This window comes from Naegleria gruberi (genome assembly GCF_000004985.1).
Source record: "Naegleria gruberi genomic scaffold NAEGRscaffold_6, whole genome shotgun sequence".
Classification (NCBI taxonomy): Eukaryota; Heterolobosea; class Eutetramitea; order Acrasida; family Naegleriidae; genus Naegleria; species Naegleria gruberi.
The window spans coordinates 426,603-451,361 of NW_003163321.1; the positions used below are offsets into that span (position 1 = coordinate 426,603).

At 29.5% G+C, this 24,759-nt stretch overlaps 8 protein-coding genes and 2 non-coding genes across 10 annotated transcripts; 4 read left to right on the forward strand and 6 right to left on the reverse strand.

Moving 5' to 3' along the window:
- Positions 1-40: 40 nt before the first annotated feature.
- Positions 41-1,630, reverse strand: NAEGRDRAFT_37886 (uncharacterized protein). Its single transcript, XM_002681461.1, has 6 exons — positions 1,444-1,630; positions 1,332-1,379; positions 1,167-1,290; positions 701-1,050; positions 353-602; positions 41-259 (listed from the first exon to the last, which is right to left on the reverse strand). The coding sequence occupies exons 1-6, from the start codon at positions 1,456-1,458 to the stop codon at positions 57-59; spliced, it is 990 nt and encodes a 329-aa protein (XP_002681507.1). The 5' UTR covers positions 1,459-1,630; the 3' UTR covers positions 41-56.
- A 565-nt stretch (positions 1,631-2,195) lies between these two features.
- On the forward strand, positions 2,196-2,579 carry NAEGRDRAFT_30692 (uncharacterized protein; the record flags this gene model as incomplete). The annotated part of the gene is made up of 1 exon (XM_002681328.1): positions 2,196-2,579. One exon carries the CDS (start codon positions 2,196-2,198, stop codon positions 2,577-2,579), a length of 384 nt encoding a protein of 127 aa, XP_002681374.1.
- Positions 2,580-2,653: 74 nt separating this feature from the next.
- On the reverse strand, positions 2,654-12,322 carry NAEGRDRAFT_46382 (uncharacterized protein; the record flags this gene model as incomplete). The annotated part of the gene is made up of 4 exons (XM_002681462.1): positions 2,654-3,447; positions 8,126-8,233; positions 10,341-10,865; positions 11,482-12,322. The coding sequence occupies 4 exons, from the start codon at positions 12,320-12,322 to the stop codon at positions 2,654-2,656; spliced, it is 2,268 nt and encodes a 755-aa protein (XP_002681508.1).
- On the reverse strand, positions 6,260-6,372 carry NAEGRDRAFT_t93. Its single transcript has one exon. It is a non-coding gene; the product is annotated as a tRNA-Gln (tRNA).
- Positions 12,323-13,564: 1,242 nt separating the features above from the next.
- Positions 13,565-14,113, forward strand: NAEGRDRAFT_63349 (uncharacterized protein; the record flags this gene model as incomplete). Its single annotated transcript, XM_002681329.1, has 1 exon — positions 13,565-14,113. The coding sequence occupies one exon, from the start codon at positions 13,565-13,567 to the stop codon at positions 14,111-14,113; it is 549 nt and encodes a 182-aa protein (XP_002681375.1).
- A 109-nt stretch (positions 14,114-14,222) lies between these two features.
- NAEGRDRAFT_63350 (uncharacterized protein) lies at positions 14,223-14,903 on the reverse strand (the record flags this gene model as incomplete). The annotated part of the gene is made up of 1 exon (XM_002681463.1): positions 14,223-14,903. The coding sequence occupies one exon, from the start codon at positions 14,901-14,903 to the stop codon at positions 14,223-14,225; it is 681 nt and encodes a 226-aa protein (XP_002681509.1).
- Positions 14,904-16,242: 1,339 nt separating this feature from the next.
- On the forward strand, positions 16,243-17,001 carry NAEGRDRAFT_63351 (uncharacterized protein; the record flags this gene model as incomplete). The annotated part of the gene is made up of 1 exon (XM_002681330.1): positions 16,243-17,001. One exon carries the CDS (start codon positions 16,243-16,245, stop codon positions 16,999-17,001), a length of 759 nt encoding a protein of 252 aa, XP_002681376.1.
- Positions 17,002-18,205: 1,204 nt separating this feature from the next.
- Positions 18,206-18,277, reverse strand: NAEGRDRAFT_t92. The gene has a single exon. It is a non-coding gene; the product is annotated as a tRNA-Met (tRNA).
- Positions 18,278-18,505: 228 nt separating this feature from the next.
- On the forward strand, positions 18,506-19,213 carry NAEGRDRAFT_63352 (uncharacterized protein; the record flags this gene model as incomplete). The annotated part of the gene is made up of 1 exon (XM_002681331.1): positions 18,506-19,213. The coding sequence occupies one exon, from the start codon at positions 18,506-18,508 to the stop codon at positions 19,211-19,213; it is 708 nt and encodes a 235-aa protein (XP_002681377.1).
- A 52-nt stretch (positions 19,214-19,265) lies between these two features.
- NAEGRDRAFT_35388 (TATA-binding protein-associated factor 172) lies at positions 19,266-24,741 on the reverse strand (the record flags this gene model as incomplete). Its single annotated transcript, XM_002681464.1, has 2 exons — positions 19,266-21,822; positions 21,907-24,741. 2 exons carry the CDS (start codon positions 24,739-24,741, stop codon positions 19,291-19,293), a joined length of 5,367 nt encoding a protein of 1,788 aa, XP_002681510.1. The 3' UTR covers positions 19,266-19,290.
- Positions 24,742-24,759: the final 18 nt, after the last annotated feature.

Consider the following 24,759-nt stretch of genomic DNA (forward strand, 5'->3'; position numbering starts at 1 on the left):
TCCCTTAATATTATTATTACTTTCAATTACAATTATAATTGAATGAAAAATTTGAATTAAAATTTATTATTACTAATAAAAGTATCAAAATTATTTAACATTTCTTCCTTTTCTGGCCAAGTTAAAAATGAATATTCAAATCCATTTCTAATCATTTTAATAATTTCATCATTTGTAAAATTAAATAAATTTTGAATTCTAAATAATTCTTCTGAAAGTGTAATATTACTCATTAATGTATTATCAGTACATATACAAACTATTATATATTAAATATTAAAATAAATATTAAATATATTAAATTAAATATTAAATATTTTACAATAAATATTAAATATATAAATAAACATACCAGGTATACCAAATTTAAAATATAAAGGTAAAGGATGTTCCTTATAAGAATTAACAGCCTTTGTTTGATAATTTGAAGTAACACAAATTTCCAATGCAATTTTACAATCTCTCACATATTTTAATAAATTTTCATCTTGAAATAATCTTGTACCATGTCCAATTCTTTGTACTCCACAATTTATAATTGAATCATGTATATAATTGGAATCAGTTGCTTCACCTGCATGACATGTTGATTTTAAATAATTCTATTATTATATATATTAAATATAATAAATATATTATTGTAAAGTATATTAAATATATTATTAAATATTAAATATATATTATTAAAAATTAAACATACTTGATGTATTAATTGATAAGATTTTAAATGTAAATTAGCAGGATAATTTAATTCTCTTGAAGCTAAATCAAAAGCAACAACTTTATGATTTTGAAATTTAATTGCAACTTGTGCCATTTCATAAACAATTTGTGGATCTAAATCTCTTAATCCAGAAACTATTAATCTACATTTAAATCCATTTAATTCTTTTTCTGCTAAATTTATACCATTAATTACATATTCCATTACTTGTGTTAATGTTAATCCTAATTTAGTATGTAATATTGATGCAAATCTTATTTCTAAATATAGTATACCATCTTTATAGGCATCTTCACATACTTCATAAACTACTCTTTCAATTGAATCTATTTAATAATATTTATATATATTTAATAATATATTTAAATAATGATAATACATACATTGATCCTATATATAGTAATATTAAATAATTAAATATAATTAAATAATTAAAACATACTTGTAATAAAGGAATTGTATGTGAAAATGCTTGTAAATATTGTTAAAGCCTTTTTTAATTCATTAATTTCTAAAGATGGAAGTGAAATATTATTTCTTTTAGCCAAATCAATCATTGTTTCAATCTATTTTATTGTAATGATAATGATAATAATGTTAAACATACTCTTAAACTACCATCTAAATGTCTATGAAGTTCTGCTTTTGGAATTTTCTAATTATTAAATATTTAAATATTAAAAATATTAATAATTAAATGATGATGATATTTAACATACAATTAATTGTTCCATTGTAAATGGTTGATAATTAATTAATTGAGTATGATATTCATCATGTTGATGTTGATTCAATCCGATATTCAATACATTATTATTATGTTTAATAATATTACTACTATTTAATGTTCTTATTGATGATATTGTTGATGATGTTGTTGATTTAATAATATTTTTTAATTGTTTCATTTTTTTTCAATTAATTTTTATTTAAAAAAAACGTCATCTTTTTGACATTTCTAATAGTATTTGAAAAAATGGAGGTAGGATGATAACCATGGTTGAGGTTATAAATCCATTTAAATTAAAATATTTAATAATAATCATATAACATAATAATAGAATAATAAAATTAAAAAGGCTTTTAAATTTTTTATTGTAATTTTTTAGCGCTGAAAAAAAAATGAACTCACTTTTACGTTCCTCGTTAAAGACAACTTCATCATGTCTTCAACGTTCTTCTTTTATGAAGACTATGGTTTTCCCGAATATTTCTCATCAAATGTCTTTTTATCATAATAATATTAGTTTATTTAACCAATCAAAACAAGGAATTAAAATTGGTGGAGAAGAAATTAATACACAAGCAACAATAACTGAGGAGGAACAACCAATTGTTGAACAAGCTGAAGAAACAACAACAACATGATGAATTCACTAGTTCTGGACCAGTACGTCTCAGCAATGTTGTTGGTGGAGAAAGTGATCCAAAATTTGAAACATATTCTGCTCCAAGTTTTACAAATCTTCCAATGGATCAAGTTAGAGAATTAAAATTCGCTGTTGTTCAAATTGGAGGTCATCAATATAAGGTTACTAATGGAGATAGAATTACAGTCAATAGAATTCCAGTTGAAGTCGGAACACAAATTAACTTGAACAAGATTTTACTTTTAGGTGGTAAGGACTTTACAGCTGTTGGAAGACCAATTGTTGGAAATGCATCAGTTTTAGCTACAGTTGAACAACATACAAGAGCAGCTTATACTATTGCATTCAAGAAGAGAAGAAGGAAAAATTCTAAACGATTCAAGGGTCATCAACAACAAATATCAACTCTTCGTATCGATGATGTTCAACTTGTTGATATTGAATCAGCAAAGAATGCTGAACTTAAGGTTGTTTGTTACGAGTAAATTACACACACATATCTACACATTTATTGAAAAACTTTAAAAATCATAAAAAACGTTTTTGGATGATTCAAAATTTATTGTCTTGGGGGAACTTGTTGAGCATAACTAGGATAGAATGGAAAGCCTTGTTGTGGAGGTGGTGGAGTTTGATAGGCTGAAGCAGATGTTTGTGAAATAACACCCTTCACTTTCTTTTGTTGAGGTGGTGGTGATGATGAGGCATTAGTTTCATCTACTTGTTGATCATTATCATCCTCTTCATCATTATCATATTGATCTTCATCATCTTCATCATCAAGGCTTCTTCTCGAAGATGATGTTGTAGAATTACCCACAAGACCCATTTGAACAATGGTTGGATTGAGTGGAGGTGCTAATGCTTGTCTAGTTGACTTTTTAGTTGGAGAACGAACAGAGGTTCTGAATGGTTCCGAAGAGAAGGTTAATAATTTCTGATTATCCATCAATATATGTACATTTAATCTGAACCATTCTACAACATTATCGGATGATGTTTCTCTAAATCTAAAATCAAGTTTAGCCTTTAAATTACCATGTTTTGATAAATCAAATTCTTCCTTTGTTTTTCCTTTTAAAACTCGTTTTCCAGCACGTTCTCTTTTTACACAAGTTACTTCTACATTTGTACGATCATCTACTAATTCTAATCTAACAAATAATCCACTTAATTGTGTTTGATTTGGAATACAAACTCTTAAACCATATCGTATGGAAGTTAATAAATAATTATCCTCATAAAACTTTTCAAAATAATAATTTTTAGTATCAATGACTACATCATCTGGTGATAATAGATATCCACCTCCATTGGGATTTATATTAATATCATGAATTTTTATACTAGAACCTGAATAACAACATGTTGTATAGGCTTTGGCTGATTTTTTACTACTATATCCTTTACTCATATTATGTCACAATAATTAGTTTTTTTATCTATGGTACAATGATGACGGAATCAACAGGATCTTGTTGGGTTATTATTGTTGATTGAGATGCAAGCGGTGCTCTTTTGTTATTTTTTTTAATAATTATTATTTTTGAAATTAAATCTTGTCTGACATATTATGATAATTGAAATAAGAGTCACTCAAAGTCAATGATGATTAAAGTAACTGATTGAAATTTAGAATAATTTCAAAGCCTTGTTTCTAAATTTAATTAATTGATAATCAATTGATAATTAAATCAATCTAAATCAATTTAATAAAAAATGAGTTCAGATCAACAAGTAGCCTATCCAACCATTGTAGAAGAACCATCTGCTACTACTGTAGATGAATCAACACCATCATCAACACAATCAACATCTTCATCATCATCGGAACGTTTACCACTCACTCCTCTTAAACCAGCATCAAAAGGTACTCCATTATTAGAAACTGTTAAAAAAGTATTAGGAAAGGTATCTGTTGTAGTTATTCAACCTATTATTGCTGGCTTTTGTTTTGGTATGTAATCAATTTCATCATCATCATTAATTTAAATTGGAATTTTTAAAGCCTTTGGACAATTCTTCCTTAGAAAAGTTGTTTATTATACTCATTATGAAAATTTAACTCTCGGACAAACATTAACTAAAGGATGGGAAACTTTCCTTAAGGATTACATTCACTCAAAAAACAATACTAAATAATCATGATCATAATTTAACCACAACACACTCAATTAATACAAAATTAATATATATTTATATAATATGATAACATTGTTCTTGTTTAATTGATATTGGATTATTAGGGAAATTATTTACATTATAAAGCCTTTTCTAATTTCTTTTCAAATATTTGAAAAAAAATGATTAAATAATGATAAATCATTCTTCTTCGTCAATAGATTCATTCATCGGATCAAGTAATTTATTTAATGATAGGGAGGTTGGTAATGGTGATGATTATCATTCGGATTTATATTCTTCATCTTCTTCATCTTTTAATCAACCAATGAATCATTCCAATAATATTCATCGTCATCATAATAATAATAATACAGTTGTTAATGATAATAGTAATAATAATTTAATTCAACAAGGAAATGTTTCTCTTTTTAATAATACTAGAAATAATCCATTTGATGAATCATTATATTCAACAACACCTTCATCATCTTTGAATAATAATAATTACTCAATTAATAATCGATCATCATCCTATCAATCTCCATATTCATCTTCTTATCAACCCTATAATAATTACAATAATAATACTCCTTACAATAATAATTATAATAATAATTATAATAATAATAATTACAATAATAGTCTCAATAATTACCATACTAATAATAATCTTAATAATCTTAATAATCTTAATAATAGATATCATAGACTTGATGAAATGGAAAGAAGATTAATATCAGAAAGACAAACCATTAAAATTCTACAAAAATTATTTAATTGGATTGAATCAACTTATTTATATAAAACATCAATTGAATATGCCAATCAATGGAGAATTAAAATGTCAAGAAATTCATCCTATGTAATGAATGAAAATTTACAAACCAATCCAATTGAATCTAATAGATTTTATTCAAATTTTAATCAATCAAGTGCAATTTATTCAAGACATGAATCTTTTATTAGAAGTATAATTGATTCAATCATTTCTTTTAAAAGAACTTTATTATCTTCTATAAATGGTATAAATAATAGTAATGGTAATGAAACAACAACATCTTCAATTGAATATCAAGATAATCAATTAGCACAAGATATTGCTAATAGAATTGATAGATATACTTTACAAGAAAGTAAATATAATAGATTTAATCAATTTAATAATCAACAACAACAACAACAACAACAATATAATATAAATATAATGGATAGAATTAAAAGAGTTATTAATTCAATATTACATATATTTAAAATGATATATTATTATTATATAAAGAAATGACATTGATTTTTAAACTCATCAATTATATTTCCATATTTGTAGAATATAATTTTTATAGTAATGAACAACAATTCACAAAAACAAATTGAAAAAAAAATGAAACCAATCTATATGGTTATTACAATAATATCAAGTATATTACATTATTTAATGTTTAGACCATATTCATTCATGACAGCATTTAAATTATATTTTATGGTAATTCATATTGGTGTTTGTTCTTCTATACGTGGAATTAATCATTTATTTAAAAAGCATGATAAAATAGATTTAACTAAAAGGAGTATTTATGAAAAACAAGTTGGATGTGCTCATCTATCTTTGGGTATTTTAGGTTTATTATGTTTAGTAATGGGTAATAGTTTTGAATATTTATGTGGAATTGCTATTGTAATGAGTGTTTTTCATATTGGATGTGGTATTTTACAAGGAATTGATTCTATGAATACTACTACTACTACTACTTCTAATGGAACTAATAGGAAGGATGATTGGTTATTACACTTGTTATATAATAGTGTATTTGTACCTTGTTTAACTATTTTAATGGTTTATTCTACTCCAAGTTATTATCAAACTACTTTTGCACCTCCTTCTACATTTGAGTGAGAGAATGAGATAGAATCTATATATGTTTCTTTACTATTTTTCCTATTATTCTTGATTTCTAATGATGATATCAATCCATTCTTTTCAATAAAATGATAATTTGAAAGAAATATAGAGTCATAATTTAGATTTGTCATTCAAAAAAGATTTGATGATCTGTAGGATTCGAACCTACGAAGCTTATGCTAACGAGTTTGATTGCCGTACAATCCATTGAAACATGAATCAATATTGTGTCGCCTTAACCACTCGGCCAAGATCACCAAGTTTCAACGCCTAACAAATTGATTAATTGATTAAAACTTCAAATTCAGAAGTGCATAGTTTTTTGTTCTATTTTGTTAGAAACGCATTTTGGGCGATTTTCAAATGAATTATTCTTTCAAATCGATCTGAAGGTATGAACGCACCTCAAAGCATCAGTATGGATTCCTGATTTTATGAACTTTCTATGTTTTCTCAATTAATTGAATCGTTTCTTAAAGAAGTATCTGAGGGAAACAACATCATATAGTGCGAAATTCTTTAATGAACACCTTACTATTTTAATGTTAGAAAGAGAATTTTACTCTTGAACACATAAGTCTTAGCACATATGATAATTACCATGTCTTGGTCAACCAATATTTTTAGAACATATATTTATTGTAAAGATTACGGAAAACATAACCAATAGCTTTCAAACGTTACAACATGCCATTTAAATTCGTTTGAAGGATTTGAACCAATCAAAATGAGATGACAAGGTCATTTTCTACAATATCACCAATCTCATATGGATTCATCTCTTAAAAAAATGGTTGCAAGGATTTCTGCCAATTTAATACTCCTTCTATTCTTGTGCACGGTTTCAGTTTTGCATGTGGTGTTGGCCTCTCGTCCAAATTGTGCAACTCCATTGAATACTAAAGGATCTAACACAGTTGACTCTTTTGGCAGACAGACATTGATTAATGATTTTGAAGATCATCATATTCATATTCAGCAAACTAAATCTCATCTTGGTGGAAAGAGTGTCAAAGTTTTGAGTTCCTTGTCTACAAATTTTGGGTTTATTTCAAATTTTATTGCTAAAATTTCCTTCAACTCTTTACCTCCAACTACATTTAATGGAGTTCTTGGACCAACTAATGCAAATATTCCACAAGTTGCATTTACATCAAGTGCTAATGTAAAATGTTATGCATGTCAAGTGGCATGTGAAAAGGCATGGGCTGGATTGTCTAATACTCCAGTTTTTGAAAGATGTCCACACAAGTACTTTTATTATGGATGTGATAGACCTTGTTACTCAACATCATCTGCTTCAGAACAAGATATTGCACAAATGATTGCCATATGTAGAGTTAGAAACAAGTGTGCCTTCAATCATAAAATTATTAAAAAATACAGAAAGGGAAGTAATAAGAATATTATCCCAAATGTTATCAAAGGAATTAGATCTGTAAATGAATCAACCAGAGAATAATAACAAAATATTGTTTGATAAAGATTAATCTTCCTTTTGCTCTTCTCAATACAAAAACTTCACTTTTTAAATCAGAGAGTTATAGGAAGTTTCAACGAAATGGAACATATCGAAATTCAAATCAGATGCTAATCAATTTTTATGAGTGAATATTGAAATATCTGTCAACAAGTTTTGTTTTACAATTGAAAAACCTTTCAACTTTTGTGTAATGAAATGATTGTGAGAAGGTAATTGTAAAGCAAGAATTTTGTCTGTTGAAATTACCTCGGTAGGTTCATAATTGGTTTCATCTGTATGAAAAATCAATATTATTCCCTGTTCTGTTATTGTAAAGAGATTAAAACCCAATGATTGCATGAATTTGAATTCAACTTGATTAAATCTTTTTAAGCTTTCTCTGTGTAATTCATATTCATTGTGATTGTCAAGATTAATTGTTGAAATTGACTGTTCAGTTAATACAAGTACTTGATATCTCATAGCAGAAAAACCAATATCACAAACTTTTGAATGTGAGTGAAATATATTTAACTCTCATAACCTACCTCTATATTTTGGATTCGAATAGCTATGTATTACTGGAATATCGTTTCCCATAGAAGGTTCAGATAAAGTTAAACCATCATGAAAACAGGTAATGGAAACAGATGCATCTGGGGAATAAACACTCAGAATTGGGTTTCTATCCATCTGATGAAAGTGAACTAATTGTAAAGTATTACAATATGGAGTCAACATGAATTTTGAAATAAACTTTCCAGTCCAAAACACAGAAAAGTGACTAAAACAGGAAATTGAGCTCACCAAATGAACATTTCCGACTTGTATGCTATTATTGTCTATTATTTTTGGTAAAAAGTCAACCAGATCAAACATTTCACTAAGAATGAATTCACTTTTTAAATCCAATTTTGCAACCTTTCCACTCTCAAATATCACAAGCATCATTTCTTCTCCTAAAACATGTACTCTAATGATATCTCCACCACCTAAACTACTACCTCTACTACCACCACCACAACTAGTGATGATAGGTTCTAAATAGTGTGAAAGATTCTTCTTAACTTTACCACTGAGTGAATCAATGATGGAAAGTTGATTTTTACTCCAACAAGCAATGACACTTGTTTGTCCCATAATTATCTCAACAAGACCCAATACGGCTTGTGAAAGTACCTTTTCAACATGTTCCTTTCTATCCTCAACTACCACAACAGTCTGGGAATTATTCCGATAGGAGATTTTAGAAACATTTCCATCTTGATGTCCAACATAAATTGAATAGGCTCTTGTTGATGCCTCTGTTGTGTTGTTTGTGACTAGAAAACTGGTGATGGGAGCGTGTTCTAACATTTCATTTTTTTAAATAATTTATTAGTGAAGAATATTTAGTTTTTACAATAAAGTTCTAAACATGTTCCTGTGAATGATGAAACAAAATGAGATTTTTCACTTGTGCATTATTTTCTTTTGACGTCAATTATATATGTTTGTAAAGTTAAAGACAGAAAGTCCATACTCTCAAATTGTCCTTGTTCTTCAGTCTATGTACCATTTCATCACATATTGAGCTTTTTTCACATTATCTTGCTATTTGTGATTTGATGTTTAGTGCCAATAATGTGAAAGGATATGTAGATAAGAACGGAAAAAAGGTTGATATTTTGATTTCCATTCACTTCAATGTTATTCATTGTCGATGAAGGTAAAGGTTTTGTCCAAGAACCTGATTCTTCATATGTTGTCTTTCCAGGTTGGCAACAATTAGCTTGCTCACCAGGAATTGGAGATAATAATTTCTAAAGTATGTAACGATAGTTTCAAACCTTAATTCCAATCCGCTTTGTTGTTCTTTTAAATATTATTAATGGATATGATACCTATTAAGGCATTATTCATTGCACGTATCGTAAAATCTGGAAGCACTGAATGTTCCAATGGAAGCTACACAATCATGATCATCATAAAATTCCTGGATAACCTTGTGATTAGCACCGTGTATACTACCATCATCTCGTGGGTCAAGATTTGTCTCAACAACTACATATTTCAAACATTTTGATAATTGACTCAATTTGGAAGTAAACTCACACATATTGATCCAACCATTAGTGTACCTTGAATTATAATCAAATAAGATATCAATATTGTGTAGCTGTTTGAGAAATTCTATCTGATGGAACAAGTATTCACTACTTGAAAACCCAGACAAGACTAAATATTTCAAATTCGGTAATACCGTTGGTGATACGAGATTTTCTAATATTTGTCGAATTCTTTTTTCTGCTTCTGCCCTTCGTTCGTTATCATAGTAATAATCTTCATACCCAAAACTAATTCTCAAATATTTCACTCCTGGAAATGTGCATCCATTAAAAACCAATCCTTGCTGTTTTTTACTCCAATCAAAACAATCAATCGATAGAAATCTAATACTGGTTGGAAACTCAAAATTCTTTAGAGGATCCAAATGGAAAACATTTACAAAACTCAAGAGTATTGATCCTGACAATCTTTCCCTTAGTTCCTTCTCTTCAATAGGTTCAGGCAAATTTGTATTTGACTGCTCACTAGTAGTAGTAGTAGTAGTAGCAGATCTAGTATTGAACCATCCACCATACTTGAAAAGTAATAATAATGGTGATGCCAATACAAAGTATGAACTCCAATACGACGACAATAGGGCTAGTAATACACAACAAATATAAATGATACCATTATTGTTATGAATTTTTGTTTTTGTTTCAGGAATAATCTTACCATTCGATTCTTTTTTTGAAAATTCTTGATTATTGGTGTTATTTTTCACAAATTGATACCAACCACTCGATGATTCAATTCTAATTCCTATTTTCCTTTCCATTAGTTTTTTTCCAACCAATATCTTTACCTGAGACATGTAAGACTTGTTAGGCCAGTATTCCATATATTTTTCTGGTAGTAGATCATTTTCATGAGTTTGATACTCGCTTGAAACCTCTGAGCTCATAAATTTGTACATTTCAAGAGATAGAATTAGGGATTGAGTTAAAAACATGTCGAATGAAGATCCACTAGGCTTGTAATACCTTTCATAATCATCAAAGGAAATATTAAATCGGTTCAATCTTGATTGAATCATTTCTGTACAAGTACTTTCATCACGATAAATATCCATATTCAAAGGATTGTCCAATGTAGTTGTTAAATTATTGTAATCTACTGCTTTTGATTTTCCTCTTTCTATTCCTTGAATAATGGCTTGAATTCTATAAGATTCATCCATCTCTATAGCATTCAAATCTCCTGTACATAAATTCAATTGATCAAAAGTTCTAGTCCTAATCCAATACGAAACCTTCTGATAAAAAACAAATCCATTCAACCAAAACCTTTCAAAAGTCTCATCACTATTTCCCATAATTAAATTCCTCATCTTTTGATTAATATTCGCAAATTGTTTGAGTGATTTAATATTTTCAAATGGTGGTATGAATGTTTTAACTTGTGCAACAAGTCTAATATCAACCCTATTGAACCAATTCAAATCACCAACCAAAAACATTACAATCTCTCCGATAATCTCCTTCGGCAATTGCTCAAAGTGACTGTGGCAAATTTCCTCCGTGTGATTTGAAAGCATTTTTTTTTGAATTTTATTTTGAAGTGTGAAATCTTAAATGTAGCTTTCAAGAAATTCAAGATTTTTATGAAAGTCAATATCGAAAAAGCATTTGGCAAAGGATATAGAAAGAGAGTTTACTTTACAAATTTCTACAAGTTTTATGAAATTATTGTTTTGGATTAATTTCGAATAAATCTCTTTCACTTGTTCCCATTACAAATACTTTTTCAAATCCCTTATTATATATTGTATAAAGAAATTCCTTCACACATGCATCTGAATTAATCATTTCCTTACTCAATCCAATTTTTTCCATTACTTCCTTAATTATATTCTTATCTGAATTGGTAAATCTTTTTATCCAACTTCCTTCATCTGTTTCTTGGTTTTGGCTTAAAATTTCAGTTTCAACAAGTGTAACAGTTCCTTCATCCATTGTAATTTTGTTTGATCTAAGTAAATCTCCATTTCCATTTCCGTAATCACATCTATAAACTGTGAAAAATAATTTGGTCAATTGGGTAGTTCCTTGAATGTTTGCAATAGTAAAGTTAATTTCTACATCTGATTGATCGTAGGAATATGTGGAAATATCGAGTTTTTCAATAAAAATGAAAGGTGAAACGAGACGAATCATTTCTGAAATTAATTCATCATTGAATTCATTGAGGATAGCAGGATTATAAACATAGGTTTGTTCATATTTGTATTGGTCCCACTCTGTTAAATGATCAATTGTATTTCTCGCAAGGAATGAGTTTCGAATGCAATTCAACATGAAACTATTCTTGTCATCCTTATTTGGAAATTCAATTTCAATCTTTTCATCATTGCCTCTTGCTTTCATTGAATTCTCCAAATTTTTAATCATGAATTGATTCCAAAAATCAGAAGCATTCACAAAACCATCATTCCAATCTTTGCAAACTAATCTTAACGAAACTAAATATGAAAGCCTTTGCCAACTTGTTTCTGCAATAGATTCTTCTGTTTCTTCCTCAATTGGTTCTTTGTCGGAATATTCTTCTTCAGCACCATCGAGGTTCACAGGTTTTTTTGGAGTTTTTTCTTCCACAAGGAAAGGAATAACTTCATATAAAAACACACCACTGGATAACAGTAATTGGATTGCTGACATTTTTTTTGATTGTCCAACCAAATGTCCAACAAATCAAAAGGCCAAAAGATTCTCAACAAGTTCACAAAATGAATTTTAAAAAGTTCATTGATAAGCAATTTTGACATTATTTAATATTTTCGAAGGAGGAATTGACAAGAATATTGAAGACTCATCTTTCACTTTCTGTCAATGGCAGCCATGATATAACTATCAAGATTCATTTCTGAAAAACAATAAAAGCAGATCAATTTCCTTTATAACACTGTCTCAGATTGGAGTAACCCCAAAACAGTGATTATAAAAAATAAATCTTAATAAAAAATCCTCGATGAGTAATCACAGTTATTCCGTTTCTTTGCTTTCGGGAAGTGTGAGTAATTTATCATCCAATAATATAAGTGCTAAATTTGAAGGATTTTGTGGAGAGTTATTTAGGTTAGTTTCTAAGGAGAATAGTTTAGACTTTTTTTCCGACTTGTACGTTTCTTACAGGTTAAATTCTTACAACCATTTTTGAATAAGCTACAAGGTCATAATTTCTGCTGTTGGTGATTGCATTAACTTGATGAAATATATCTTTGAAAAAACAGGATATATTTATCCAATTAATCTACCTAGTATTCATAATGCTGGAACTTATTATAGAACTAGTTTAACAAGAGTTTTGCCAAAACCTTGTTATCTATATCTTCAAAGAAAAGAAGAGATTCCTTATTTGGAACTAAGCAAGATTAAAGACTTTTATGAGCAATTGATTTTACAAACAAGCGAAGAATCAAGAATGAAGGAATTAAAATTCAAATCTGAAACTTTTCAAAAAATTTTCCCAACTTTATTATTTGGAGATGAAATAGTGATTGAAAATAATTTTGTAGATATGTTATTTAACATTACAACAATTAATGATACAACTGTTAAGGTTAATCAAGTTAAGTGCAAAGAAGACACAAAACAACTATTCAAAACATGTTCTGTTCTGTGTCAAAGAGCATGATATTATTACTGAAAAGTATCTGTTCAGAGCTCAAACTCTCCCTTCACACTGATAGCTCATTGTTGAGAGATGTGATTCCTTTACCTCTAATGGAAGAGATTCGTTTCAAGATCTTGGTAAGTATTTAAGTTGAATTATTATCTTCAAGTATTATCCAGAGAAATCATGTCAACAAAGTTTACTTGGTTGAAAAGAAAGTCAATGGCAAATGGAAAAAAAAGGAAATAATTAAAGTTTGTAAAAGTGAGGCTGCATTGCAAAAAGAGATGTTATATGGACATTCATCATTTACTAATGCTAATCACAAACTTATTGGTATTCCATACTATGAGTCGATTAAAAAACTAAAGTCAAACGAAAGAGAAGCTCTTTTGAATATGGCCATTGAACAAGATTTGCTCCACATTTCTAAACTTGTTCATTGCGATTTAAAACCAGACCATATTGTTATAGATCCATTGAGAGATACTGGATTTAGATTATTGGATTTTGAGTTTGTTGTTACGGAAGGTGATGAGGTCATTGGCTACACAAAAGGATATCATCCTCCTGAATATGATTGTCTTGAAAATCAACAATATGCAATTGCATCAAGGAAATCAGATGTTTTTTCACTTGGTTTGTGTATGCTCCACTTTATGAACAATGAATTCATTCCCAATAGATTAGAAATACCAGATTATTTAAAGGTAATTGAGGACATACTTTTGAGGGATGTATTAACTCAAATGCTTGAATTGGATTGCTCAAGGAGATTATCAGATGCTTCAGATATTGTTACAATGCTAAAAGATGATATCAATCAATTTCCTTAATAAAGAGGTTCGACTTTGCAAAGTTGTTTTTTGATTTTTTCAATATTTCCTTCTCCCTTAATTGAATTGATTGTAAATTTATGGATGAGGATTTTCCACTCTTGTTTCATCAATATAAGCAAAGTCTTTTTAATTTTTTCATTCCACTTATCAATTTTTCTCCTTTATCACCAATTCGATTATGACGAATATCAAGATCTGTTAATTGTTTCATTTCACTTATGTATTTGGCCCCTTCGTCACCAATTCTATTGTAAAATATAGAAAGTTCTGTTAATTGCTTCATTTCACTGATAAACTTGGCTCCTTCATCACCAATTTCATTGTGACCAATAGAAAGTTCTGTTAATTGTTTCATTCCACTTATCAATTTGGCTCCTTCATCACCAATTCCATTACCATAAATATAAAGACATGTTAATTGTTTCATTTCACTAATGTATTTAACTCCTTTGACACCTATTTGATTGTCACCAACATGAAGTAATGTTAACTGTTTCATTTTACTTATCAATTTGGCTCCTTCATCACCAATTCTATTTCTATTAATATCCAGTGCTATCAATTGTTTCAGTTTACATAGGTATTTAACTCCTTTTGCACCAATTTGATTCTTAGAAATACCAAGTGATATTAATTGCTTCATTTCACTTATCAATTTGGTTCCTTCATCACCAATTCGATTTGTTGGCACAAAAAGTGCTACCAGTTGTTTCATTTCACTTATGAATTTTACATTGTCAGAGTCCAACAAGTTTTCAGAAACATTAACGTTAACAATACAATTCATAAATTGACTTTTCATTAACAATTCAATTCTATGCTCTGTAAATTCTTTTTTAAATTCAAGACAAAGATATGAACGTTCCTTGATCACATTAAACCATTGTTTTGAAATTAAGGAACAAGTATTCAAAATAAACCACGAATTATCAATCATGGAAATTATTTCAAAACAAACATCATCTGAAAATATATTATTCTCTACTAATCATTGATTAAGCATTCAAGAAAATATATACCCACCTTCTTGTTGTCTTATCTCCATGGTGAAATTAGTACAAATATTTCCCATGATGATGATGATGATTAATATGAAAGTGGGCTGATTAGTACTGAATGTTGGCTAGGGCAGTAGGTAGGTTTTTTCTTGACTTGTTGCAGTGTTGGCCCAACAGCACGAAGTATTTAACCTCAACAGAAGAATCTCAATCCGTGTTCTTTTTTCTCTCCGATTGTTCCATTCCAGATATTCCTCTTCAAACAGTGCTGGCAAAACTGTAGTTAGACCTATTGAAAAAACAGCTCAACAAAAATCAATACACAAACACCAAACCTTGACCCTGGCATTCAGATCTGTAAGCCTTCTAACAATTGTTTGATTTTAAATTTTGTACAGACAATATCAAGAGAAGTTATCTCCAGCTAAATTGATCACAAAATTGTTGCAGTTTCAATTTTGAGCTTGTTTTAATTTTATAAACCACAGTTTGATATTCATTCCCATAGAGTTCATTATCACCACTACGAAAACAATCGCTATTCCATTGGGAATTACATTAGTTTCTAATAACAAGATGCTTAGACCTAATTGTTAACATTTCTATCGTTTGGGATACGCTATAGTTCCATTGATGGATCGGTTACACTTAAGGTAATGTGTTGGTATGAAATGTTGTCATGCCAATTGATGAACTGCTGCAATTCTTTTAACTATTAAATTTTAATGTTTAACAGCTTGGACACCAATCAACGTTTATATGATGAGGGCAGACGAATCTTCTTTGTAATCCTCCAGAAACATCATTTCACATACAATTATAATGTTTCCGCTCCCAACTACATTTTTGAATGCTTGCTAAGTTGGGAAAACAGAGTTCTAAAATAAATTTGACTAAACAGTTTAAACATAAAGTGAAAGTAACCAATCTCTATAATAGTTTCACCAATAATTTTATAATGACTTCCAGGATTATCCATTTCCTTTACGAAAATTCATGTGATTCCATAGAAGGAAACCTTAGAACCAAGTAATCCCAAAATTAAAGGGTAACACCACTTTCATTTGAGATTCTCCACAACGTTACTTCTAAATTTCAAGAAAACTAATCTCAAAAAAACAGTAGAAAATGAATAGAGAGAAATACATACAATCATTTGCTTGTGGTCAACCGAAAGTTTTCCAATTGCCAAGTATTAAACAACTGTTGTATGGAGACTTGTCATCATGTAGAACCAATCATAATACGAAACAAGAGGAAACTAATGGTTATCATCCAGTCATGCAAGGTCAGACATGTCACCAACCTTTCTCTACATGTTCAACTAAATGCATGCCACTCCAATTACATGAAACTTCTCCACAAGTAACTTATTCGAAACCACAGCTGGAAGTTAAACGACTCGAACATCAAGTAAGAATTATGGAATCTCTTGTGAAGAAACAAGCAAAGGTAATTGAAGATTTGGAAAATGAAAAGAAGAGAAAGTTGAAGGAAATTGAAAGACAACTCGAAAGTCAACCAAAGAAACTAAAGCAAACTAAATCAAATTCCTTCATATTTAAAACATGCTTATTAGAAAACAAAGATAATTCAGAAGAAGAAACGTCAATCTTGGACGATTTAAATAATCATACGGTAACTTGGAAAAACGAGACTTTCGTATTAATTGATGCCTTTAAAAACCGAAACAAAATCCTCAATTATTTCATTCCACTCTATCAAAGTCAATTCCCAAATAAGAAATGTAAATTAGTTCTTTCAAGTGAAGAATATAGAAAGCTATTTAAGGAAAATTCACATCGGAGTCAATCAGAGAGGAAACACGCTTGGAGAATTTCAATTTTCACTTTGGATTTCTATAATTTCGTAAAGAATCAAATGTAAATAATATTGCTAATGTAACTGTTTTTTGTAATAAAAGAGAATACCTTGTTTATGATATTTTGTTGGAAGAATTCATGTTCCAGAGCTTTAACTGGATCTATCTCTTTCATTCTCGACAACCATTTTAGAAATCAAATCCATAGCATCTATATTGGTTGGATCATTACTGCACTGCAACATTTTTACAAAATTCCAGATCAATAATTTTCAAAACTGAATCAGTGCAATCGAATATGATATTATCAGGTTTCAAATTATTGTGAGTTACAAGATTTCTTCTCATATAGACACATGCATTCAAGAGTTGCTTCATATAACTTCTAACCTCATTGATATCTGATGGAAGATACCCTGCTCCCTTCTTATATTCCATAATGAGAACTATTTCATCATTGGCTAAACTGAAATTGAAATCTAGAATTTCAAGAATATTTGGATGAGAAAACTTTCTATGAAATTCAATCTCACTAATTACATCTCTATAACTACGCAACTGATAATTCTTCTTCACCAAATCAGTCTTTCCATCTGAAAACTGGTTTGGATTTGCTGCTATCCTTCTTACAATTGGATATGCATATTGCAGGACAGAAACAATACTGCAATCATTTTCTTTCTCAAACTCTAAATGTCTCTTTGCAATGGCTGACCACTTTTCAATCTTATCAACTGTAATATCAAATCTGAAACTGTCAATTTACTCCCAGAAAGGAACCAGTAATGGAATGGTAAGGATTTTTTCTCATCCTCTATTAGAAAGTACATGGAAAATAAGATGAATGGATGCAATTTTGAACTATATGAATTTACACGAACTTCTTGTGGAGAGTCAATAGAAACTTTGTGATATTCAATCTTTGAAAGAAGTGTTTTTGTAAAAGCATTATTATTTGGAAAGGATTCAGCTATGGAGAATTTGAAAAAATTTGCTTTGTAATCTCCATGATAACAAATGATTAAGGAATCGGTTGAGAGACCGAAAGAATTCTTCTCAATAGAATTGTTAAATTCAAACAAACACTTGCATTTTTTTTAGAGTTTGTGAGTATAATTTGAGACTAAGATAGGGTTTCATATGTTCTTTGAACATGAAAGAACAGTAACTACAGTAACTATGTTGTAATGGAGCTATATGGTGTCTTTACAAATTACCTACCCCCCTGTGTCAACAAAAGGCAAATAAAATAACAGCATGTAAAAAGTATAGCAAATCTAGGTTTCGATCCTAGGACCTATGGGTTATGAGCCCATCGCGCTTCCGCTGCGCCAATTTGCTTTGACATACTAATTCTAAAAATATTTATTAAATATTGGAAGGAGAAGGATTTTCCCAAAACAAAACCAGTTCAATTTTTAAAACGCTCTGATTGTCACTTAGTGATTATGAGATTACTTTTATTTGGAATTTTCTCATATTAATAATTGAGATAATTTGTTTGGTGATAACCTCAAGTCATTACCTCCACAACAACATGATATTTCAAATAAATTAAATAATAAAAAAATGTTTAACAGTTCAGCGCTTGGAAGTGGTACTTCCAGTCATGCAGAAATTCGGAAAGAATATACTTTTGATGATATCATTAATAGAGATCATGATTACTTTTCAATGTTTGGATTAAAAAAGCCATCACCATCGGCACATTTACTTGGAAATAACAATGCTATTATTACTTCCTATTCAAGTAATAATGATGAAGATAATAATTTAAATAATGATAGAAGAAATAATGGGATTGGACGTAAACGATTATTTCAGTGGTGTATAGGATTATTAATATTATTTTCATTTACTTGTGGATTAATTTTACTTTTAGGTGGAATTATTTTCGGAATACTTGTTAATGCTAATGTATTAGATGATTATTGTATAATGCAATTTGAATTTAAGAAACAAGTACCTGGTAATTTAAATTATGATTTTGCTTTTACAAAGATTAAACAAGGCGTTTCTAAAAGTCCATTCGAATTAATTTCATCATTTCCTAATAATGGAACAATTAAAGCAGTTAGAAAAGAGGCTTTGAAAAATTTTGATGCACTGGAATTTACTATTTATGAAGAAGGATTGAGTTTAATATTTATTAATGCATCAAGTATATCAGATTCAGGTGTTTTTGATTTTGGACAGAACTATAGAAATATTAAACAAGTCATTGATTCTTCATTAGGGAAAGATTATTTACAGAGAATTGTTTCTGGTTGTAATTAATTTAATTATTTATTGCTTGACTTTATCCACTAAATTATAAATGAAAGTATTTATCAAAATTGGAATGCTTCAATAATTTATTTATGTTTGCTCTGATTATTCATAAAAGAATTGAGATTAAAATCTTGATATTGCTTATCTTGATCATAATCTTCCATTGTTTCCATAAGTTGTCCAAGTCCAGATTTCTTTGGTTTTTCAAGTTGAGCAGCAGATGATGAATCTGTTCCATTTGAACCTGAAAAATTGAACAAATCAACCAATTGATCTGTATCCATAGATGATAAACTACTATTTTCCTTATTAATAACACTCTTTGAAATGTTTGTTTTAAACTTTTGTAAACCCATAATCTTTTCTTCCAAAGTGTTTCTAGTAATAAGTCTATAAACATTAACAACTTTCTTTTGACCAATACGATGCGCTCTATCCATAGCTTGTAAATCAGCAGATGGATTCCAATCATGTTCAACAAAAATTACAGTATCTGCACCTGTAAGATTCAATCCTAAACCACCAATCTTTGTAGTTAATAATAAAACATCAATAGTTGGATCACTATTAAATTTTGTAACAATTTCATATCTCTTTGTTGTTTCAACATCACCATCCAATCTCATAAATGTTACATTTGGCATATATTTAGCAAATAATTCATTTTGAATAATATCAAGCATTTGTTTCAATTGACAAAATATTAAAACACGATGTTGATTAGAACTATCAACATCACTATTACCCGCTCCAATACCACAATCATTTAAAAGTTGTTTCAATGATAATAATTTTGGTGATAAATTAACATCTCTAACATCTAATCCTTGTTGTTTGATTTCTTGTGTTACAGATTCATACATTGGATGATCCGGTTCTAATACCAAACATGGATGATTACAAAGCTTTCTCAAATATTTCAAAGCTTTAAATACATGTGAATTTTCAGATATTTCCTTGGCTTTGGTTTTGTCTTCTTGTTGGCTCTTCAATTCTTGTGAAACTTTGGAAATTTCCTTCTTTGCAAAAAATTCATAAAGTTTTGATTGAATAGGTGAAAGATCACAATAATAATCTTGAATAATCTTTTCAGGTAAATCATGTAAAACATCTTCTTTAACTCTTCTTAAAAGGAAAGGTAATACTTGTCTATGTAAATTTTGTAAAGCAATTGTACCTGAAGCTTGTTCTTTAGAATTTGCTTTAGCATCTCTACTTGATTGAATTGGTTTACTGTACTTGGCATTAAACTCCTTTTCTGTTCCTAAAAATCCTGGCATTAAAAAATCAAATAATGACCACAATTCTAAAACATTATTTTGAATTGGAGTACCTGAAAGTAATAATCTGTGATTAGCCTTAATTTGTTTAACAGCTTTGGTAATTTGAGTCTTCTTATTCTTAATAATATGACCTTCATCTAAAATACAATAATTCCAATTTGATTGACAAGCAACAATATCCTTAATATCATTTCTTAATAAATCATAAGAAAGAATGACAATATCTTGATTATGAAATTCAGATCTCCATAATTTTCTCTGAGCAACTGAACCATAATATTGAAGTGATTTCAAATCTGGACAAAACTTTGAAATTTCATCAGCCCAATGCCCAAGTAAAATTGGTGGACATACAACCAATGAAGGTAAATGAACAAATTCTTGGTTACCAGTTTGTTGAAATTGAATCTTTCTCATATGAATATCACTATAAACCATACAAATTGTTTGTAAAGTTTTACCCAAACCCATATCATCGCATAAAATACCATGTAAATTATACTTGTTCAAGAATGCTAACCATGAAACTCCATCTTTTTGATATTGACGAAGTTCTGCATTAATTTTGATTGGAATATCAAATGGAACAACTTTAGAATTATCTAAAAGTTGATCAATAAATTCATGTTCTTCTGCTAATTGTTTTTCAAGCCCTTTAAGTGGAATGGCTGATTTTTCCAAAGGTAAAAGTTTGATAACTGAACCAAAACAATTTGATGAAATTTCACGTGTAACATCATCTTGATCGCTCATTCTCTTTAAAAGTGGAACTGCAAAGAATGCAACTGCTGGTAAACATTTCATTTCAAGTCTTGAAATTAATGAAAATATTGCCAATGATGAACCTCTTCTTGAATAAACATTTGTTGGATTTGCAAGTAGTGGTACAAGTTGTTTTACAATAATAATCAATGCTGGTTCTTCCATATAATAACAAATTTCTGAAATTGTAAGAGCTGCATGTTTTCTAATTTCAATATCTTGATGTGGAACATAATTTGCAATAATTGAACCCAAAACATGTGATAATGTTTCATAGAGTTGAGAATTAATTGATGGAACAATACTTCTCAATATATGAAGTGCATTAACAATAGTCTTTTCAGGTGGTTGAGGATTTGTCTTATTCAATAAACTAAAATCAACTTGTTGGAAAATTACATCAAGAGTATGCATTCTTAATGGTTCGAGATCAATGAATAGCCTCTCCTTGAAAATTGTTGCAATTTCATTCAAGGAAATTGAAGCACCTCTTTGTGCTATTTGAGAAGGATCATCTTTTGTAGAATCTACTTGAGAAGCTGCATCTTTCAATTCATTAATTTCATCTTCCTTAATAGAACTACCGCTAGCAGCACCGGTTGTAGTAGAACCCTTCTTTTTTCTTCCCTTCTTTTGCTTTTCCGTTGTTTCAACTTCATTTGGTTGAGCATTTTCCTTTTCCAATGCCTTGTGTACAGTTATTTTTGGCATTGTCTTGGATAAGAGATCTAAAAGCTTCTTTACAATGGCTGAATTTGGTGGAGGTATTAAATCCTTACAAACAATTAACATTTTTGCAATGGATTTACATGCAAGTTTTTGAAGTGTTAAACTTGATGCTTGACTTTCCACAGTTGAAAGAAGTTGAACCATCATTTTAGATAAAACTGATTTTTGTGGAACACCTCCTTGGAAAATTAAAGCAGATGACAAAATTGATAATGCTCTATTTTGAATGAGTAACCAATTTGTAAAGTAAGTATCAAGTGCTGTCTTGACTCTACCAGCAAGAGTTTCCAATTCTTGAAGAAGTGTTGGATGTTCAACCAAATGTTGAGCATAATATTCACGATATTTCCCAATCAAATCTTGTGCAACAGCTGTTGACATGTTCAGAGATGGAAGACCTTCTTGATTATATGAATAAAAAGAAGAAACATCCCAGCCAAGTTTTGAATAAAATTGAAGAAGGTAATTACATTCAGTGACCAGTGGTGTGAAATAATGTTGAATTTCAACCATATTACTCAAATTAACAGTATCCACTATTTGAGAAAGTAGATTTAAACCCGTTTCTGGTAAATTAAATGTTACATTTCTTTCTCCACAAGTTTGGAAAATATTTTGAAGTAAAATACCAGCTGTTTCTTTGTGAAGTGCAAATGCTGATCTTAACAACAAGTCAAAAGTGGTGAAAAGTTCGTTCAAATTTTGTGGTTGAGTTATCGATATGGTAAAAAGTGCAATAGCCTTTGAAGTTGCAATTCTCATTAAAGTGAGTTCTTCCATATCTGAAACTTGTAACCTCATAGAGAATGTTTGTTTTTCTGCGTTATCCAATGATTTAGATCCATCATATTTTCTCTTAAGAGAATCTGTTGCTCCCCATCTATTAGAAATTGAATTGTAAACTTCTTCTGGTAAAGTCATTAATGAAAGGTCAAAATTATTTCCAACTGGAGTTGACATTAAAGAAGCCCAAGCACCAATATATCTCGCCATGATCGGTGTGAGGTAATCTTCTGGAATACGTCTAATGAAAGCTTCCCAAACAATCAAAGACTTTTCTACTATATTTTCTTTAGGATCCAAAATTAAATTTTGGAAAATAAGAGCAATAATATGTTTTAGCACATTTTCTTTAAGAATCCAAGAATTTGCTGTAATTTCAGTTCTTTGAATAAGCTCTTGAAGTGTTTCCAATGCTGACATTCTCACAGTTATAATATTGTGTCTCAAGTATGGATATAATCTTGGTACCAATAAATGTAATCTATCTGCAAGAACAAGTTCATACATTGGAATGGAATATAATTTAGCTAATAATGTCATTATACTTGCTGTTGAAGATGATAAATCATCCATATCAATAAGTGAATCCCATAAAATTGAAAAGATACCATTCACATAATTTCTATCCATTCTCATAACATGTTCAGCAATAGGAACCAAACAATCAGCAGCAACTGCTTTAACATCATCGGCAGATGTAGACCCAGCTTCATCAGATAAACACATAATTATGGCAGGAAGAACCATTCCAAATAATTCATCTATTGCCTCTGTTCTAAGCGCAACAGCATATTTCAACCCCAGCAGTGCATTGTGTCTAACTTTCCATTCTTGATCATGTCCCATAAGAATAACTAAATTTGTAATCACATGTCTCACTGTTTCACTATTAAGATATTTGAAAATTAAACCTAGAATTTGAGCTCCTGTTTCAGTAATTGGAGATATTGGTAAATCCGATAAATAATCTGTAAATTTGTCAAGTGCAAATAAACACAAAACTCTAACACAGCAATCTTCTAACCACAATTCATTTGCATATTGTAAATTTTGAGTGAATATTGATTTACCAGCAGATTGAAGTTGTTCTGGTACTTTAAGAATTTCTCTAATTGCAATAGCTGCACCATGTCTTATTGTCCAAGATGAATTGAACAAATCAACTAGGAGACGTTCAGTTAAAATTTGGAATGGCCATCTTTCATGTTCAAACATATCAGATGTATCTACAGCACTTTCAATCACTATTTTGTTTTCAGATTGTGGTTGTTCTGTAATGACTGTTTTCATTTTCTTAGCTTGTCTTTGATCTTCCTCGATTTGTTCATCAATAGACTGATTATTTTGTTTCTTATTTTGTTTTTGCATGAATTTTTCTCTTCTTTCTTTTGCACTTAGGGGTTGACTGTTTACTTCTTCAGCTTCATGATTGTTTACAGGTTCCTTCTCAGTTGCACAAAGCAACAAGGATTGTTTTTCTTCAAATGATAAATATCCTAGACGCCCATAAATTTGACGTTTGTGAAATGCTAATTTGTCTTTAGGTTTGAGGTGTTTAATTTGTTGTTCCTCATCGGGCACTGCAAGATTTGAACCATATAATGGTATTCCATTCTTTACTACATGCCTAATATTAAAGTTGGCAAAACGGAATTTCTCTTGTTGTGTCTGGTAGTCTTCTTGTAATTTTTCATAATTTCGTACTTGTTGTTCTTGTGTTAATTCTTCCTTTTTAATATTTGCTTGTTCTGGTCTGTAGAGAGGAACATTTTGTGCAATAGCATTGATTGCTTCACCAGCAGCAGAACGTGTTTCCCAAGAACTTGATCCTAGTAAAACACTAATTTTGCTCAATACAGAAGGTATTTCGGCTTGATGAAATTTTGTTGCTTCTGCTATTTGTTTAGCAGCCGCGGATCGAACAGCAGGTGAACCACTGTCCAACAGATTGAGTAATCTATCAAGACGAGAAGTCATGTTGTATGACAACTAAAA

Bases quoted from the DNA above. Each gene is read 5' to 3' on its own strand.
- NAEGRDRAFT_37886 (XM_002681461.1), bottom strand. The intron at 1,291-1,331 runs GTATGTTTAACA...ACAATAAAATAG, and splicing joins ATTTAGATGGTAGTTTAAGA to ATTGAAACAATGATTGATTT. The intron at 1,051-1,166 runs GTATGTTTTAAT...ATTATTAAATAG, and splicing joins ATACAATTCCTTTATTACAA to ATTCAATTGAAAGAGTAGTT.